Raw genomic sequence first — 13,237 nt, forward strand, 5'->3', positions numbered from 1 at the left:
ATTTAACCTCGGCTTAAAGTTTGGTATAATTACGTGCTTAAATTTAATACGAGAATAAGTTAAAATCAAGCTAAACTACACGAAAAAGTTTGCCTGAACCAGATTTGCAGCTTTAGGGCCCTGATAAACTCACTTTCTTGATAAATACAAGAAACAAATGGATGATTAGTAGAATATATTATACTTGAAATGCTTAGATCAACAGAACTAGCTCGCTTAAGAAATGAGCAACTACTATGAAATGAGATTACCAGATCACATCATGCGCTAGATCCGTGTCCTGTTCTTATTCGCTTAGCAACACACCAAACCATCCATACTACAAGCAGGAACTAGGAGTTTTTCCAGAGAAAGTAGGCAAACAGTACAATTCCAGAGAGTATTTCTTCTCACTGGATGCTGAGAACTTCGATCTCGAATACCAGAACTGAGTTGGGCTGAATTCCCCATTCTGGAAATCCACCAGCTCCATAAGCATAATCTGGAGTGCACTGTGAAACCAGAGGAGATGTCACCATATAGCAAGTCAGTACGTTAAATGAGAAAATAAGACATCTTGCATGTCATAGTTTTGATTAGCTAATAGTAGTTCCATATGGCAAATGGGGAAAAAAGAGACAAGAATTAGTTCCACCAGATAGATGCCACATAGGCTCCAACACGAAATTTAAGAATAATTAGAACAGATATTCTGATGGCTTTAGATGCACTAGGGATCTTTATGGGCTGCCTCAGTGAGCAGTTCATTGCGGCACAATTCACTTTACTTCAGCCCCAGTCACAATGGTTTTTGGTATATGCAAATCAATCATAGAACAAATTGTGGAACCTTGCCAGGGCAAATTTTGCCAAGAGAGTGTTCTGTTATGAATTGTGTATTGAGTTAAGAGGTCAAAGGAGTGAAATGAACTAGAGATCCATTTCACATAAGAAACAGACACAAGCATATAACAATTCCGTAACAAGCATCAAAATAAGCATAAAAAAGGGATCAAGAATAATCCGACACTTGGGCAACTTATACATTGAATAGGTTGCCTTGTTAAGTGTAAGCAAGCTTACAGAGTTTGAACACAACAGAACAAGTTTTAGAGGAGTATGAAAGCTACCTGAAGACGAGCAGCTTCTCCGAGTTGCATGCCCATCACTCCCTCGTCCCATCCTATAACAGAAATGCATCCATTTAGGTATCTATATGACATTCAAAGGCATGGCATGCCAAGTTTTGAAAGAACATATTAGATACACTCAAGGTTGTCAATGTGACCCTGCGCATATTATCCTTGATTTATATATGAACATCACTCTTGAAGTTGTTGATCTTCAAATATTTGTCTTGAAGTTCACCAAAATTATATGTCAATTCTGTGATACCATAACATAATGAATAAGAATAAACTAATAATATTAGGACTCACAATACTATGTCAAATAATTTAATTGTAGGATCTCCCCTTTGGAAGAAATAGAAAGCTCGTTATGGCTTCCTTCCTCAACATTCATCTACTGACTAGATTTTGTAAAAGTTGTTTGCCCATTTTGACAATTAATCATCACAGATCTGAAAGTTCATGCTGCTCCAATATCTGAACCTCAAATTCAGATATAGAGTCCACAGAAAATTTTGTTAAGGTCGTTGAAGAATTATTTGTTTATCTAATATTCAGGATGATTTTCTTCTAAATAATGCAGTTCAATACTTCTAGCATTCTATTCTTTCAGCTATCTGCTCAAGTAATTTCAAAGGATTAGTAATACTTAATAAAAATAGAAAGGAGATGCTACAAAGGCAATGTTCTATACTTCTATTGACAACATCATAAGACATGGGTAACGAAGATCCTGTAAAAAATCAAGGCAAAGTCCAGGGAGAAGATTAACCCTCCAATTAAAAATGCATATTCCATAAAAAACAATCTGTCTATGATGATATTTACATCGAAGGTACAACAACATCATCTCAATTTTCATGTTAACCAAGTAAAACCACATTCGGGATTACCTTTTATAACTGAACCCAAACCAATTTTAAAAGTGAATGGCTTCTGCCCAGGGTCTTTAGTGCTGAAATATGCAAAGACAGTGTTATCACTTAATATCCATACATGGTACAGATTATTTTCAAACAACAAAGTAGATTTTGATAATTTTATTGAGAAAAGCACAAGGAGAGAACCTTTACCTCCAAAACTTTTTCGAGAGATCACGATCCTTTCCTGCAAATGGCACAGTTAAAGAATAAGTATCACATTATAACAAGAACCATATTAAAGAAACTCATAAACTAAATTATTACTTCTTAAGTTTTACTTGCATAGTATATTCTTTAAACTTAATCAAAAACAAATTTTTTTCTTTAAAACAAAAGCCCTAAAGCTCAGTTTTTTTTCATCGTTTAAGAACTTAAAGGCTAGACAAAGAACCAAATCTCCCTAGATATATAAGTACTTAGGTCCTACTAAGCTGTTTAGTCTAGACTTTGAGTCATATACGTCGCCGAATTATTACTCTGAACTAAATGCTATCCAGACATCCCTCAAATTGTCATGTTGTCAAACTGTTCCCGCAAGCCATCGCCCTGCCAAACCTTCAACCAAGCCGTAAACCGAGCTACCAAATCATCAAATAAATGTTTTCACAATAATTATTTGGGGCAGGAGTCGATCCTGTGACCTTCTTGGTTGCTTCACTGGGAGGTACCTACCTACCTACCAACTTTACGAGAGTTGGATTTTCCATGAGGCTCAGTTTCAAATTGAAACTCAACAAATATACGCCCTGCTTTATCCATGGATAGCAGCAAATATAAAAGTTCCAACAACCTACAACCAGCCCCAACAAAAGCTAGTAGCTTAAATGCACTATTAGCAGAAAAACAAAAGTTCCACTGTCATCACACAAACAGCACAAGCTAAACTGCAACGGTAGCACACGAAAGAACTGGGGAACAATTTAACTAAGTTAAAAAATAAAAAAAATAATTAAAAAAAAACATGACGAGAGTGAATAGATCGATCCATTTACGAAGATCGAGCACAATCTAGCTGATGAAGCTGAACTGCCTAACGATCTAAGACAACGAAGCTCATGAATCCAGAAATAATTAGTTGGATATAGAGCAAACAAGTCCCAGATGCATGATCTGTGGGTGAAACTTGGAAATTTTATCCTAAATTTGGTGGACTAAATAAATCGAACGGGGAGAAGCGGAGAAGAAATGGAACGGACCGAATCCGGTGCAGTGAACGGTGACGGTTTGGCCCCTGACGGGCTTTGGGCCATTGCCCGCTCTCAAGAGTTGCTTCTCGATGCCCATTGCTCTATGCTTCTGTGCTCGATCTTGGCTTCTGCGGCTACGGGTGCCGATTTCTGTGGAAGAGAAGGTTAGGGCTAGAAATAGACTACTAAATCCGTTCAGGCTCCGTCAGATCCATTTGTAAGACCCTCTCAATTGCTAGAGGAAGTCTGGAAGTTATATGCCACTATTTTTTATTTTTTGACCCTCAATTACTAGGGAAGTGAAAGTTACTAGAGAAAACTTTCTTAAAAAAATAGATTTATTATTACATTTTTAACCCTCAATTTTGACTTTGTATCAATTTTAACATTAAAAAAGATATTTTTCTTGAATTACCTAATTATATCACTATTTTCTTAAATAGACTAACTAATTAGATGGATAAAAATATTTATTCTCTCTTTCTTTCCATCATGAAAAGTATGGAGAGAAATATCGGTGAATTTTGAAAGAATTAAAAAAATGTATTTAAAGTTTGATATTTAGATAAGCACATATTTATAGGTAGAATAAAGTAGAAAATATTAATATTTTTTCATAATCTTAAAGTTGCTATCTTTTATATATTTTTTATTACATGATACGACCTCAATGTCGGGTGATTCAGACAGCATTATTGAATTAAGACTGTTCTCGAGTTAAGGTGTTAGAATGCTTTAATGATCTGCTGCCCTTATGACGTTCGAATGCCGTTGAATGAAACCACTCTCGATTTAGGCATTCAAATACTTCGATGAATTACAACACTCAAATTGTAGTGTTTGAACGTTGTTGACCAGACGCTTGGCCTCGATGAAAGTTGTTCTTATGTTTCGCCATCTGAACACTGTTTTACAAGACATTTGACCACACAAGTCTAATACCATAAGTTTATTAAATGTAATAAACTACTAATATTACGAACACTGTGATTTGTTTTTTTTTTCTTTTGAAAATGTCTTTTATTCTCCTCAATTTCTATTTGACAAATTCGAATAACAATAAGTAAATATTAAAACAAACAATTATACAAGTTACTCAACTCACATAATGTTCACGTAATTAAACCGTAATTAAGCATTTGATTGTTGTTAGTGATGCTTATGTTTCTTCTTTCTTTAATTAAGTTTTCTCTATTTGTATCTGAGAAGCCGATAGAGAGTTAGAAAATATTTACCCATATTTAATTTTAGGTTTAATTGACTTTAAAAATATTGTATCCCACATAATCAGAATAAAAGTATTTAAATATTTAGGTGAAACCCATATAATAGGACTAAAATTTTTAGATAATTAGGTAGACTCCAATTCTATAAAATTAGATGGAGTTCACCATAACTTGCCAATCACATGTAGCTAATTAATCTAATTAAAATTGATTAATAACAAAAAAAAAGGTAAAATAAAATAGTCGAGCCTAGAAAAACACAATTCAACTAAGTATAAACAAGCAAGATTGACTTTGATTTGTTAACAATTTATAAATCTACATGCTATTCATAAACCATGCACTTCTAAGCTATACATGCTAACCATCTACCCCAAGATGATGATGATTATTATAATCATAATTGATGATGACGATGATGATTGAAATTGATAAAAAATACTATATGTTTTGATTTCATTATAGTTTAAGTATTTATGACTGGAATAACTTCTTATAACTTTAATCATTAAAAACACATAAAATCTAAATTACTCCTCATTTTATTCGATGGCATTTCAATCATATTTTTGCTTATAATTAAATTAACTACTATATATATATATATGTTACTTTTGGTGACTATGTTTGGTTGCTAAAAAGTAGAGTTCAATAAAGTGTCTTAATTCAGTGCAGTGATTTTCTTTAAAATCAGAGAAAAAAATTATAGGTAAGAAAGTTATTTCTTTAATTAATTTTCTTCCCTCACTTTCTAGCAACTAATAATCTAAACTAACACCCGAATATTTTTAAAGATTAAATTCATAATACAGGGGGTTAATAAATATTATTAAGATATAGTATAAATGATAATAAAGAAATTTTTTTGAGTATGTTTGATTAATTCCCCAATAAAAAGACCATATATTTTTACTAAAATTAAACACCACAAAAACTAGAGACTGAGCGCATATGGCCAAATTCAAAATCCCATCTCTTTGATAAGTGATAACCTCTCCGTAGTGTCTATCCGTTGATCCAAGTTGCGCTTGGCGGCACTCCAAATCTCGAGTCTCGAGTCTCGAGTCTCCTCCGTCCAACTGTCACCTTGCCATACGTGTCCAACATTCTAACCACAAGCTTTTAGAAAGTATCGGGCTTAGGTGGCAATCCCTTCCCATTATCTTGGCACTGGCCCCCATTTATTATATCTATATCCAATTGACCAGATTAGCCTTCCCCCTATCTCTCTGTACCAAAGCCAAGTACAGACGGCAGCCTCCTTAACCAACCCTTAGAGTCGTACTGCCCTTCTTCCTATACGTGGCACTTCTCTACTGGCGCAAGGACGTCGTTCCTACTTAATTAGTACACCTGATTAATTCCATTCTCCGCCGTACCCAACCACCTTGTCCACAATTAGGACCGTCGTAATCTCTCGTGAGGATGCGCGCATAGTAGTTTCTGTGCGACATCCATCGTTGCCGTTCATTTACGGGCAGATGGGGCAGATGCATTGCATGTATAGAATCCTCTATGCGAGTGCGGATACAGTGAACCCATCCCCACCCCCCCCCCCCACCACCTCCCTCACGAACTCCGCCTTTCAAAAAAGGCATTTAAATCCACATCCCTCGTCCTCTTCCTTCCTGGCTGCATAAAATTCCGAGATCCGATCCAACTCGAGCACTAATAAGCCTAGGTTTTGATCCTTCTCCGCCATGCCTGCTCTCCGACGAGTTCCTCTGCCGTCTTCTACCTCCGGCGCTGAGGCCTTTGTGGAGTTCTCCCGGAACCCCAAGGCGGCTCTCAAGGTGAGCGAGCTCTTGTGCTCTGTTCCGTTTTTTCTTTCCCTCTTTGATCTTTTCTGGCGTCGGAGTGTTTGAGAGTTGGATTCTGAGCCTTATTGTGGTTAGATCTCTCCTTCACTGTTGATACTGGGGAAATCACGCAACGCGCGCTCGAGAGTTTCGCTATCCATCGAGTAAGTTTTGTTTTCTAATTTGATGTTGGGAATTTTTTATGTTTGCTAGAACTTTGATCTTTCAAGCATAATTCTTCAGTGCAGGAAGTAAAATATATGCACACACAGATTAATTTCTTAACAATGATATCTGTATTCTATACAACCCCCAAATCTAGAAATTTCGAAGTGTGCGTAAACTAAGTTGAACTTGACCTCTTTGTAAGTTCATCACAAAAACAGAATAAGCACCTTATTTCGATGGCTTCTCAATAGTAACTAAATCAATCCATCTCAAAATTGTGCATGCTAAGTCCCAGAATATATGAATGGGTGTATGGGATTCATTTTGGGTTGCAATTATCCTTGGAGATTACAGAGGTAGATTTTTTTTCCAATAAAGTGACCCTGAAATTTTTTCTCGGTCCATTTTAAAGAATTGTATATGCCCTTATGGTGTAATATTTTGTTTACTTTATGAACATTTTGCACATGAGCAGAAGGCATTACATTTGCAGGAGAAAACCTACCTATGTAACAAAGGCTTCAAAAGACCCTCTTGGCTCCACGAAAGAACTTAGACTTAGTGATCCAAAATTAGATGAGAAAGATCAAGTTCTTGATCCATTTGAGGAGATGAAACATAGGTTCCTGGATTTCAAAAGGCAAAGATATTTGTAAGTGGAATCATGCTCTTATCTACATTAGTTGAAAGAAATTGCAATCTCTTTGATTGATCAAGATTATGCCATGAACAGGGAAAATCCAGTCCACTATCGAAATCTTGCTCAAGCACAAGCACCAAAGGTATACAACAAACTAGAATCATTGTAACCATACTTACTCAAGTCCTCTTGACTTGGAATATTATTCTGGCACCTTCATCATCTTATTACCTATTCATTTGTCCTCCTGGACTACTACCTCGATTCGAGCCGTCTTGAACCCAATATTTTAGATACACCAATACACTAATACGCTTCAGGCAGTGGAAAGAAATCTACTCACATCTCCATATCCAATAAGCAATGGAAACGGGGCACTTTTACCTGGATCTAAACCCATTTTGAATCTAATATGTTGTGTTAGATTTAAGGGATAATCACAACATGGTTCTAGTAACCATGTACTACATAACTTTATGTTTAAAGTTAAACTCGGTTATTGTTTTAAAACCAAATTGAGTAATTCTGATCAAGGCTTATGGTAGTCTAGTACCCTCCACTATTAATTTAGACTTTTCAGGTTGTTAGAGATTCATAATAAGGTGCTCTATTGTTCTTTCTCAACTGACAGTTTTAAGTGCAGTTCATGGTAATTGCATGTGCAGACTCTAGGGTCTGCCCTTCCTATATTTTGGGGTTTCAACCTGGAGAAGCCTTTACAGTTCGGAACGTGGCAAATTTGGTTCCACCATTTCAGGTAGATAAATATATAAACATGTTTAGGCCTATACATCCAGAAGTACATCTTACTTATATATTATGACATACAATATCTATGCATATAATATCTGGGTCACTCTAAGTAATCGAAAAAGTGCATTTTGTCTGTTGAAATCAAATGCATATTTAACTCATACTGTCTTGCAGCATGGGGCCTCAGAGACTAGTGCAGCACTTGAGTTTGCTGTAAATACTCTAGAGGCAAGTGAACTTTACACTATATTTTGACAGACTTGGGTGAATATGAATGTGCATGAATCCCCTGAAATTGGAATATCTGTTGCTTTATACAGGTTCCAAATATCTTGGTTGTTGGCCATAGTCGTTGCGGGGGTATTCAGGCTCTTATGAGTCTAAAAGATGACGCTAGTTCTAGGTAACCATATATCTACTACCCTCGCTTAGTTATTTTTTGCTTTATTCATCTCTTTTGAGTTTCTTGCGGATTAACATTTACGTTTTCTTTCTGTTGTATTTACATCTGTCAGAAGCTTTATCAAAGATTGGGTTTTCATTGGAAAGAGTGCAAGATTAAGCACGAAAGCTGCAGCTGGAAATCTCAGCTTTGAAATGCAATGCACACATTGCGAGAAAGTAAATTCTCTCATCTTTACAGAGGCATAAGTTTGTGTAAACTTTCATCTGGCTGTATAGATATGCTTGTAAATGCTCAGTTATATTACTAGGTAGTCTATGCTTCGAAATTCCTACCGTGAATTACCAGAGCTTAATTTATTCTTGTACTACATCTTTCAGCCAGTGTTCTTATTATGCACGATATATTTGATTTACCCAGGAATCAATCAGTGGCTCACTGCTGAACTTACTGACGTACCCATGGATAGAGAAAAGGGTGACCGAAGGAAAACTTTTGCTTCATGGAGGTTACTATGACTTTATCAATTGCACATTTGAGAAGTGGACACTTGTTTACAGGGAAGGATTGGAAGGTGGCAGCAAATACGCAATTAAAAATCGATCTTTGTGGTCCTGAAATGTCTCTCTGAGCATCAACCTTACTATATACTTGCTGCCTTGAATTTGTTCCCTAACCAGTTCCAGTGTGGTTGTATTATTTCTTTCCTTTTTTATAGTGAATCCTCCTAAGTGTAATCCCCTGTTCAGACTATTTCCACATATAAGATCTGTTATTAGTTGTGTCAGATGTCGTACGTATAGTTGACGACTAGACCTGATGTTCTAGATTGTCTTTTATTACTGCTTTGAGTAATTGATATGGGTTCTAAAAATGGGAAAAGTGGTCGCTGATTTTTCTGAACTCATATTTCTCCATGGTTACTGCGCAGATATGTTTATATTCAATTTCTGCAATCGTTCATCCTGTTCGATCTGCTGCCTCCAAATATTGCAATAATCCACTAATATGCAAACATTCTTTTCACTTAAATGAAACAAGGCTATGTATGCAATCTTATCCTATTGAAGGAAAGAAGCCTTGTCCTTATTTTCGTATTCTTTCTTTAGGGGACCTGCAATTTGATTACAGTTGTTCTTTTAATTAGTGATATTAGGTTTTTGAAAACTGAGTTTTATAGTCGGTGCAACAATTTTTAGTGTACACTAAAGCTAATTATTATAAATCAAAAAATAAAAATGCAATTTAAGTTGCAAAAGGCCCCGGTTTTTAGGGGACTATTTTTATTGCCTGCAATATCTCACATTCGAAACAAAACTTAATACCAAACCAAATTACGCTGTTGACTGGATCCTATAACTAAATCTGATGAGTTGGTCGTGTCAAATATGCATCTGGTAAATGATTCAAGATAGAAATATTTGACTAGCCATTTCAGTGCGTTTAGATCATGTATAATTAACAAACAGAATCCAATCAGTTGCCATCCACCTGCACCGCCCAAAACCCGGTATAAAAGAAAAGGCAGACAACTAGATTATGTATTCACCTACGCTATAATAGTTACAATATTGAAGAAAATTCTGATTCGGCACTTCAATTATAATTATAGTTATAAAGCCTAAGAAAGAACTAATACATCTGCATTCCAAAGCAGAGGAACTATTAACAAGGAACTAAATGACCTGGAAGTTCTACTTCTCACCAAAGTCATTATTGAAACCTAAGTCTTTTAGCTGGGCCTTGATCAATGATTGGATCCATTGGAGGAAGCTGTGCCTCAGATGGTTGCTGGTCTTCAGGACCTTTCTCTGATTCTGATGTTGGTGGAGGCACATAGCCCTCTGGAAATGGCGGCGGGGGAGGTGCAGGAGGAAGCTGGATGAGATAAATTGGCAAAAGTCAAGCATCAGTTAAGAAAAAGTATGTGGGAAGTGGGAACTTCTAATGCATGAATGTCTAATATGCGACCAAGGAGAAGACCCTACAAGACAATTGCTTTGTCTGATTATCCCTAGAATTAAAAGGAAGCCAAAAATAAGTCAGAAGTTTGACCAGTTGTATCCAAAATAACATAAGGTTTAACATAACTAGTATACACTGAGTTAAATGCAGACTATCATTTCTCTATTTGTAAATAAAAATAGGAAAGTTGATATAGATTCAAGTTACAAGTAATTAGTACTGTAACCTGCCATCTTTTAAAAACCATGTCAAAGGAACTATTTGCCCCAATTGCGTAACAACATTATAATACCTTTCGTTGCAATGACATGAGAATATGATCAACTCGTTTTAATTCCTTAATGTCGATTGTCTCCTTTGTGGTCTTTGATTCAGAACTGCCTGCTTCACTTTCAGCTTCAGCTGCAAGAAAAAAAAAGGCATGGAATTTCAATTGCAAAATTCACTATGCAAGAGTGCTGCTTTGCTGCTAAGGTGAAACATGTGACATAGTGTATACCAATAAATAACATATATGGTTTATATTCCTCACTATAAATAAATAGGGAAAGACCTAATTTTGCAGTTCCAAAGCATGAATCACTAGCATTTAGAGTCTTAGAAAACATGATCTTAGATGGTAAAGCATCCTTTAGATTTCTCGTTTTGGTTGCTGCTACTATCCTGTCTAAATGTCCTATCAACATGCCCATGGCCTAATACATGTCTAAAAACATTCACTTATGTGGATATTTCTGCATAGCAAATTCTTATGGTAGGAGTTAAGGGTTGCTCCTGCACGAGTTTTTGTAGCAGGTTGAGTCATGGAAATTACCTGCCAAGTAACTAGGGCAACGCTATGTCATGCCTTGCCACCCTGCATTGATGGACTTGGCACAAAGGATGCCTTGTCTATTTTCTTAGTTGAAACTGAGACAGATGTTTAACAAATAATGTCTAGACTAGGTTCATCTACAAAATCTTACGACCCAGTTTGTTTTCTGTTTTTTTTATATTTATATTATAAAATGTTTCTAAGGTTGTATATATGAACTACACATCTTCAGGAACCTATAGTTTTCCCAAGAGAATAAAACTTCTGATGATATCCCGCCTGCCTTCATATAACCCTACTCGACAGGAAAAAACTATTTGGACATAATGAGTAGTAACAAATATGGAGAACCAATAAGAAGGTATAGAAGTATCGAAAAAGAAAAATCTTAAGACAAATACCGGGTCCTATTTTTTCCAACTTTGAGGCTGCTGTAGTAAAAGCCTTTGATATGTGATAGAGAGCCCTACCCTGCAAGAGTATAGATTGATGTTAATAAAGGAAACTCCAAAACCAATTTTAAAGGACTTTATGTAAGTAAAGCTTTTAGCATCACCATATAGCCTACACAATATGAATTACATCTCACTATTGTGCTACTTGATTAAAACTTCCGAATGTTTTTTTTTAACTTTGGATATTATGTTTGCAGTTGAAAAATACTAAAGCATCATAAAATCCCTTCACGGCCACTTACTCAACAATACCGTAGTAGTGTGAATAAGTATACCGCACAATTCTACGAAGTCTTACCATGATTTTGCAGTATGAATCAAAATAAGTTTGCATGTATAAGGCTGTCCTTAACCTGATACAAAAGATGTTTAATATTATTGAGAAGATATTTGACTTGATTCTATATATTGATTTAGCAGTATGGGTCAAAAGAAGATTGCATATTATCAGGGAGTCACAATGCTATCTCTTTCTGCTACCCTTATTTCTAATGATCAAAATTATAATCAGCCTAAAGTTCTTTTTGTTTCAACTTTCGAATGGGATTAGTACAATGGACCCCTAGCATTGTCAAGATCACAACAAATTACCTTGGATCAAATGAAAGATAAGATATCCAACTGTTAATCCCTTATTTCCATTGTATCATATGAAGCTTTCTATAATCCATGTACTGGTCGAATACTCAATTCAATAAGAGTTGTTAACTACAATCTACTTCTCATATCAAGAGATGTCATTAGTAATTTCGTACAATCAACTAATTCTATATTGTAATCCATCTAGCTGCAAGAAGATCATCCCACTGTAACTCTCTTATGTTACCATTTCAATATATAATCCATCAACAACCATGAAGATTCGATCATTGCAAAGTAGAAGAGAAAGTAAACTCACGATGCGAGCTGCGAAGACATTGCAGAGTTGCGGCGCCTGGTAGATCGAACCATCGAGAATATAATACGTGAGCATCGGGTTCACCTTCTCCGGCCCATCCCTCTTCTGCTTCCGCATCACAAACAAGTGCGGCTCCAACACCTCGCTCAGCATAAACTCAACACCCGTCATCTTCCTACGAATCACACAAACCCACAAACCCTAATCACATCAAAAGGAACAAAACCTACGCGCAAAGTTCGATCCAAGATGGGAAGGGGTCCCGAGGACATACGAGAGGTTGGTGAGGTCGAGCGGGTGGATGGATCGGGATCGGAGGATCTCGTTGTTGCAGGACCAGTCGTAGAAGGGGGAGAGGGCGAAGTAGTCGAAGACGAGGTTACGATCGAGAGGGTAGGTGTTGAGCCAGAGCTGGTCGCGGAAGCAGATCCCGGTCATGTCCGTCCCTGGCGGCGGAGGAAGTCCGGGATTGTTGCCTCCATCGAGGTTAGGGTTCGCCGCCGGTGGAGGAGGAGGCTGGGATGTAGGAGGCACCGGTGTCGCCGCCATCGCCGTCGTGCCTCAGGACAATGCGGTCGAAGTGGCCGTGTCGGGATAAATGCCGTGCCGGCGACCAACAAATTTGTTTCAGTTATAACTTATAAATAAGGGGGGATATAGCGGAATAAAAGTTAAAAGTTCTAATGAACACTGTGTTTATTTATCTATTTACTATTTTATTTTTTTCCTTTTGGTATCTCAGACTCTCAGTTCAATTAATAGTCCTACAACATGAGGTTCTTTGACCATCTGACCACTGTCTATTTACCTACTTTACCATAGCAAGCTGAGAATTTGTCCGAGAAATGAAATTTTATGCAATTGGATAGAGCAGTCATAGTAATGATATCTTGCATT

General features: G+C 36.6%; 3 protein-coding genes across 4 annotated transcripts; 1 reads left to right on the forward strand and 2 right to left on the reverse strand.

The window, feature by feature from the left end:
* Window positions 1-263: 263 nt before the first annotated feature.
* LOC140799885 (peptidyl-prolyl cis-trans isomerase FKBP12) lies at window positions 264-3,520 on the reverse strand. Its single transcript, XM_073154406.1, has 5 exons — window positions 3,229-3,520; window positions 2,183-2,216; window positions 2,003-2,064; window positions 1,110-1,162; window positions 264-491 (listed from the first exon to the last, which is right to left on the reverse strand). The coding sequence occupies exons 1-5, from the start codon at window positions 3,314-3,316 to the stop codon at window positions 390-392; spliced, it is 339 nt and encodes a 112-aa protein (XP_073010507.1). The 5' UTR covers window positions 3,317-3,520; the 3' UTR covers window positions 264-389.
* A 2,532-nt stretch (window positions 3,521-6,052) lies between these two features.
* Window positions 6,053-9,111, forward strand: LOC140800327 (beta carbonic anhydrase 5, chloroplastic-like). 2 transcript variants are annotated; one of them, XM_073155056.1, is made up of 9 exons: window positions 6,053-6,238; window positions 6,341-6,408; window positions 6,888-7,064; window positions 7,146-7,194; window positions 7,696-7,809; window positions 7,980-8,033; window positions 8,126-8,208; window positions 8,321-8,426; window positions 8,629-9,111. In XM_073155056.1, exons 1-9 carry the CDS (start codon window positions 6,146-6,148, stop codon window positions 8,824-8,826), a joined length of 942 nt encoding a protein of 313 aa, XP_073011157.1. In that variant the 5' UTR covers window positions 6,053-6,145; the 3' UTR covers window positions 8,827-9,111. The 2 variants fall into 2 exon arrangements, with proteins under 2 accessions (XP_073011157.1, XP_073011158.1); XM_073155057.1 differs by having other exon boundaries at window positions 6,055-6,238; window positions 6,906-7,064.
* A 610-nt stretch (window positions 9,112-9,721) lies between these two features.
* On the reverse strand, window positions 9,722-13,072 carry LOC140800121 (mediator of RNA polymerase II transcription subunit 6). Its single transcript, XM_073154784.1, has 5 exons — window positions 12,615-13,072; window positions 12,341-12,515; window positions 11,389-11,458; window positions 10,466-10,575; window positions 9,722-10,086 (listed from the first exon to the last, which is right to left on the reverse strand). The coding sequence occupies exons 1-5, from the start codon at window positions 12,887-12,889 to the stop codon at window positions 9,922-9,924; spliced, it is 795 nt and encodes a 264-aa protein (XP_073010885.1). The 5' UTR covers window positions 12,890-13,072; the 3' UTR covers window positions 9,722-9,921.
* Between the last annotated feature and the right edge of the window lie 165 nt (window positions 13,073-13,237).

The sequence above is a fragment of the Typha latifolia genome, chromosome 13 (assembly GCF_019914945.1).
Source record: "Typha latifolia isolate L0001 chromosome 13, TyphaL0001v2, whole genome shotgun sequence".
Lineage (NCBI taxonomy): Eukaryota > Viridiplantae > Streptophyta > Magnoliopsida > Poales > Typhaceae > Typha > Typha latifolia.

Excerpts from the sequence above, each read along its gene's own strand:
- LOC140799885 (XM_073154406.1), bottom strand. The coding sequence starts at position 3,316 with ATGGGCATCGAGAAGCAACTCTTGAGAGCGGGCAATGGCCCAAAGCCC. Across the intron at positions 2,217-3,228 it reads CGTTCACTGCACCGGATTCG|GAAAGGATCGTGATCTCTCG; the intron begins GTCCGTTCCATT and ends TGCCATTTGCAG. Across the intron at positions 492-1,109 it reads GAGAAGCTGCTCGTCTTCAG|TGCACTCCAGATTATGCTTA; the intron begins GTAGCTTTCATA and ends CTGGTTTCACAG.
- LOC140800327 (XM_073155056.1), top strand. The coding sequence starts at position 6,146 with ATGCCTGCTCTCCGACGAGTTCCTCTGCCGTCTTCTACCTCCGGCGCT. Across the intron at positions 7,810-7,979 it reads ATTTGGTTCCACCATTTCAG|CATGGGGCCTCAGAGACTAG; the intron begins GTAGATAAATAT and ends ACTGTCTTGCAG. Across the intron at positions 8,427-8,628 it reads AATGCACACATTGCGAGAAA|GAATCAATCAGTGGCTCACT; the intron begins GTAAATTCTCTC and ends TGATTTACCCAG.
- LOC140800121 (XM_073154784.1), bottom strand. The coding sequence starts at position 12,889 with ATGGCGGCGACACCGGTGCCTCCTACATCCCAGCCTCCTCCTCCACCG. Across the intron at positions 12,516-12,614 it reads CTCGACCTCACCAACCTCTC|GAAGATGACGGGTGTTGAGT; the intron begins GTATGTCCTCGG and ends TGTGATTCGTAG. Across the intron at positions 10,087-10,465 it reads TCATGTCATTGCAACGAAAG|CTTCCTCCTGCACCTCCCCC; the intron begins GTATTATAATGT and ends TATCTCATCCAG.